Source organism: Entelurus aequoreus, linkage group LG18 (assembly GCF_033978785.1).
Source record: "Entelurus aequoreus isolate RoL-2023_Sb linkage group LG18, RoL_Eaeq_v1.1, whole genome shotgun sequence".
Taxonomy (NCBI): domain Eukaryota; kingdom Metazoa; phylum Chordata; class Actinopteri; order Syngnathiformes; family Syngnathidae; genus Entelurus; species Entelurus aequoreus.
In genome coordinates, this window is record NC_084748.1 from 18,184,937 (window position 1) to 18,190,867 (window position 5,931).

At 39.3% G+C, this 5,931-nt stretch overlaps 1 protein-coding gene across 3 annotated transcripts in view; it reads left to right on the forward strand.

Annotated features, from left to right (window-relative positions):
* Nucleotides 1-5,931, forward strand: part of stox2a (storkhead box 2a) — a 46,513-nt gene extending 40,582 nt beyond the window's left edge. For all 3 annotated transcript variants that reach the window (XM_062026670.1, XM_062026672.1, XM_062026671.1), the window contains exon 4: nt 5,477-5,931. In XM_062026670.1, the coding sequence (XP_061882654.1) occupies nt 5,477-5,678 (202 nt within the window). In that variant the 3' untranslated portion in view covers nt 5,679-5,931. The remainder of the gene's footprint in view (nt 1-5,476) is intronic.

Genomic DNA, 5,931 nt, shown 5'->3' on the forward strand with positions numbered 1-5,931 from the left:
AAGGCTGGAGTGATGTGCTTTACACCACTGCATCCCACGCTCTGCATTGGACTTGGTGATGTATGGCTTAGATGCAGCTGCTTGGCCATGGAAACCCATTCCATGAAGCTCTCTGTGTACTGTACGTGGGCTAATTGGAAGGTCACATGAAGTTTGGAGCTCTGTAGCAACTGACTGTGCAGAAGAAAGTCTTTGCACTATGCACTTCAGCATCCGCTGACCCCTCTGTCAGTTTACGTGGGCTACCACTTGGTGGCTGAGTTGCTGTTGTTCCCAAACTCTTCCATTTTCTTATAATAAAGCCGACAGTTGACTTTGGAATATTTAGGAGCGAGGAAATTTCACGACTGGATTTGTTGCACAGGTGGCATCCTATGACAGTTCCACGCTGGAAATCACTGAGAGCGGCCCATTCTTTCACAAATGTTTGTAGAAACAGTCGCCATGCCTAAGTGCTTGATTTTATACACCTGTAGCCAAGTGATTAGGACACCTGATTCTCATCATTTGGATGGGTGGCCAAATACTTTTGGCAATATACTGTACATATACAGTGACTTATGACGTTATATCAGGGCTAATGTTATCATTACGTTAGCTAAAATATAAAACATGTCGCCAATTCACCGCAACATGTTTTCTCTCGTTGGAAGTGCAATTCTTGCAGGCTGAAATGTGAACATTTCCACTGACACAGATGATGAAATAAATGTTATTTTTCGTGGTTTGTAAGTAAATATTGAAGAGGTATGACATCATGTCACTTTTTACAGTGTGGAGTTTGAGTGTGGTCATGTGACTGCCAGGCTGTGTTTAATGAGTGGAAAGGAGTCAAAGGTCACTAGTGTTTACGTTGGATGGCTGAACCAGAGTCATGTGACCCAAAGTCTCTAACAAGCCAAAAGAATGTGTCTTTGCCAGCAAATATAATGATGATGTAAATGTAGCATTTGGAATGAAACCCAATGTAATGCAGTAAAAGTAGTAGTGGTGGGAATATAAGTACCTCATCATTCAATCCAATTCTGATTCCTGGGGTGACGAATCAATTCAGAATCGATTCTTGATTCAACTCAAAACTTGAATCAAAAAGATTCTTGCAATGTAATTTTTGGTTGAATAATTCTAATAAAACCTTTTCAAAAAGAGGTTCCAGGTTATAAAACCTCATTTTGGTTGCTGATGAATGACTTCTGTGTGCAGCAAGTAAGCATGGAGAAGGCCTAAAAGTGTGTTTTAAAAATAGATTCTTGAAAAAAAAAAGAATACTGTACATACAGTACAGGCCAAAAGTTAGGACACATCCTCATTCAATGCGTTTTCTTTATTTTCATGACTATTTACATTGTAGATTTTCACTGAAGGCATCAAAACTATGAATGAACACATGTGAAAATAACATGTGAAATAACTGAAAACATAAATGATAAATGGGTTATACTTGTATAGCGCTTTTCTACCTTCAAGGTACTCAAAGTGCTTTGACAGTATTTCCACATTTACCCATTCACACACACATTCACACACTGATGGCGGGAGCTGCCATGCAAGGCGCTAACCAGCAGCCATCAGAGGCAAAGGGTGAAGTGTATTGCCCAAGGACACAACGGACATGACTAGGAAGGTAGAAGGTGGGAATTGAACCCCAGTAACCAGCAACACTCCGATTGCTGGCACAGCCACTCTACCAACTTTGCCACGCCGTCAAAATCACCCTTTGCTCAGATTACTTTTTCGCACACTCTTGGCATTCTCTCGATGAGCTTCAAGAGGTAGTCACCTGAAATGGTTTTCACTTCACAGGTGTCATAGTTTTGATGCCTTCAGTGACAATCTACTATGTAAATAGTCATGAAAATAAAGAAAACGCATTGAAATGAGAAGGTGCGTACAAATTTTTGGCCTGTACTGTATATATGTGTGTGTATATATATATTAGATTTAGAATCAGAATAAATAAGAACTGCAATTCGGATGAAAAGCTATTTTTTGTGAGCAATCCTACAAAGTAGACTTTCTTCTTCACAAAAATACTCAGGTAAAAGTAAAAAGTGTGTTGCTTTGAAACGTTGGAATGCTTGTCATTTTTGAAAATATGTTTACAGTTCTTGATATAAACCTAATATTGTGCTATTTGTAGTTCTATGGTTAGAGATGGGTACTGAGAATCGATACTGGTGCTCAACGATACCAATTTCCAGGTTTTCGTGTGTGTTAATAAATACTAATTGTTTGATAGTAACATTTTATTCTTTACTGTAACGTTTAAAAAATAAGCCGATTAGCATAACGATGCTATCCAATTGTTATATTTTGCTTTCTTGCTGCATTTGAGTCTCATTTGCAATGCACTTCCAAGACATTAGATGGCAGTACTGTATAGGTATGTTGTCTAACTGGAAGTAGCTTTTTACAGGAAGTGTTATGTTGTGGCCTACAATGTATTTATACTGTAAGTATTGTTATTACACACCAGCTGTTTGATTGCAACGTGCATCTTAGTTGCAGTTTTCATTAGTAAACGCAGAGGTGAAATCGCCATGTAAAATTGCTAATGCTAATAGCAGCCCGTCTATAGCAAATCCAATGTAAATAAGTATCAAGCTAGCGCATTTTGGAAGAGTGGAGCCTCACTTACTTTACCAAGCATACTTGCTTTGTTGGTGATGAAAATTGCAACATTACCGTATTTTTCGAATTATAAGTCGCAGTTTTTTTTCATAGTTTGGCCGGGGGTGCGACTTATACTCTGGAGCGACTTATGTGTGAAATTATTAACACATTACCGTAAAATTTACCCACATATGCGGTCCTCTCCAAGGTTTCTCATAGTCATCCACATCGACGTCCCACTGGGGTGAGTTTTTCCTTGCCCATATGTGGGCTCTGTACCGAGGATGTCGTTGTGGCTTGTGCAGCCCTTTGAGACACTTGTGATTTAGGGCTATATAAATAAACATTGATTGATTGATTGATTGATATTATTTACCTCATTCACGTAAGAGACTAGGCGTATATCAGCAATCGTCACACAGACACGACAACCAATAAAAATTCGGCAAGGGGCGGGTCATGGCAGAAGTGCATTGTGGAAAAAAAAGATGCTACCTGCTATTACTTCCGTACTTATGAAAATTGATAATTTCAACATTGCTGGTAATTTATAAAAACTGAGATTAGCGATTAGGAGTGACAGATTGTTTGGTAAACGTATAGCATGTTCTATATGTTATAGTTATTTAAATGACTCTTACCATAATATGTTACGTTAACATACCAGGCACGTTCTCAGTTGGTTATTTATGCCTCATATAACGTACACTTTTTCAACCTGTTGTTCACTATTCTTTATTTATTTTAAATTGCCTTTCAAATGTCTATTCTTTTTTTTAAAAATTATTAAATCAATATAAAAAACACAAGATACACTTACAACCAGTGCACCAACCCAAAAAAACCTCCTTCCCCCATCCACACTAACTCTCTTTCCGTTACTAAACTTTTGGTTCCTACAATATAGAACAATACAGTCCTTGAAGCACACATGATTGTGTGTGCTGCTGGTCCATTAACATTTTCATTAATTACTATTTTTTATGTAATTGTTTTTATATTGTTTTACTTTCTTTTTTATTTAAGAAAAAGTGTTTTATTTATTTATCTTATTTATTTTTATTTTTTTTTAAAGGACCTTATCTTTACCAGACCAGGTTGTCAATGAAATTTATTTATCTTATTGATTTATTTATTTTTATTTAAAGGAGCTTATCTTCACCAGACCAGGTTGTCAATGAAAACAGATTGTTCAAAAGGGTTCTTAAAACCAGGTCAAGTCCAGATGATGTCCAGGTCGGACTCAGCAACACACACCTTCACTTATGTACACTCAAATGTCTATTCTTGGTGTTGGATTTGATCAAATAAATTTCCCCCCAAAAATGCGACTTATACTCCAGTGTGACTTATATATGTTTTTTTCCTTCTTCATTACGCATTTTCGGCCGGTGCGACTTATGCTCCGGAGCGACTTATAATCCGAAAAATACGGTACTTAGAGGGGGGTTTTCTGAGTCCGCCCTGAGTGCTCCTTCAGCGATAGTTTACGTGAGCCGTTTAGTCCCGAACCGGACGTGACGTCACATGCAACAAAGGTATCGAAATATAGCACCGTTTCATTTGACGTAAATCCATACCCGGTAATACTGACACAATTTCGGTGCCTATATAAGTACTGAATTTGGTTTATTTGGAAGTACAAACAGTAAATACTAGGGGTGTAACGGTACGTGTATTTGTATTGAACCGTTTCGGTACGGGGGTTCCGGTTCGGTTCGGAGGTGTACCGAACGAGTTTCCACACAAACATATTAAGTAGCCGCCTCCTCTTCCTTCTGCCTCGGTCTCTGTCAGTCCTCTACACAGCACCCAGCATTGTCCCACCCACACAACCATCTGATTGGTTACAAACAGAGCGGTAACAGCCAATCAGCAGTGCGTATTCAGTGCTTAGCGTTTAGCAGGTAAGCATCAGGCAGCGGACTCTCCCCAAATTATAATAAACACCTCCCAGTCAACTACTAGTAACATCACTATGAGCCCGTTGACCTTCTAGAAATATAAAAGACAGCGCAGCTTGCTCGCAGTCCTGGCTTGAGGTGAAGGCTAATTCGCTTTTAGCGTAACGTTAGCTCATTTTGCGGTGTGTGTGTGTGTTACGGACAGCAAAGCCCTGTCTGTTATGTCACTTTACCTTTTTCTGTTGATTGAGCTGTGTTGAAGCAGCAAAAAAGGACATTATGTTAAATGAAGAGTTTCTGTCTCTGATAGTTGATATAATAATGTAACTGCATCATTAAGCCTACATGAACTCCATGGTGTTCAGGGCTGAATAGTCTCTCCTATTGCTATTGTACCATTTTTTCAGCTGTAGTTACTTACATTAATCATTAGAAATGCAGCAGCCTAGTTTTGAATGGCAGGGTCCCTGCTATCACATGTTGATAAAAATAGAACATTTACATAATAAAAATCAACTACAGGCTTCCCAAATGCTGAAATAAATTAAGCATGATGAGTTGACTTGAAACTGTTTAATGTTGCACTTTTTATCTGTAGAAGAAACGTTTTGTCATTTTATTTAATCTGAGCAACAACTGGAGGCAGTTTAATATTGATTAACGTTGGCAGAATTATTATAGTGTTCCCAATGTTAAAAGGATAAAGCCATTGTTTACAAATTTGGTAAATAATCAAAAAATTTATATTTTGTTGTTTTCTTACTGTACCGAAAATGAACCGAATCGTGACCTCTAAACCGAGGTACGTACCGAACCGAAATTTTTGTGTACAGTTACACCCCTAGTAAATACTGTACATGCTTCCATAGTGCATCGATAACTGTCTGTGAAGGAACATTTACAGTTGTCAATTTCTCAGAACGCACGCACTAACGTCCCGCTGTCTCCCTTCTGTCCAGGACGCGCGAAAGCCTGGCGTCCAACACCTCCAGCATCGTGGAGAGCAATAGACGGCAGAACCCGGCGCTGAGCCCGGGCCACATCGGCACCAGCGGCATGGGGCTGCCCTTCAGCTTTCGCGCCATCCCGGAGCCGCCCGGCCCGCAGCCCGACAAGCTCCAGAAGCCGTCCAACTGCCTGGCGTCCATCACCAGCGTGTGACTTGACACGCCGTGAAGGTGATGGAAGCTTCTACCACTTTGAGCCTACCTTTTGTTTCCTTCCTTCTTTTTTTTTTCTTTGCTTTCTTTATTTGGTTTTCCGGTGTCAAACACACACTTTGGGACTACTGACAAGTTATTGGGACTGTTACTAAAAAAAAACGAAAAAAAACAGGCATGGCTTCTAGAGACTGTTCCCACAGCTTCAACAAGAACTTCACTGCAAAAAAAAAAAAAAAAAAAAGGATTTCAAA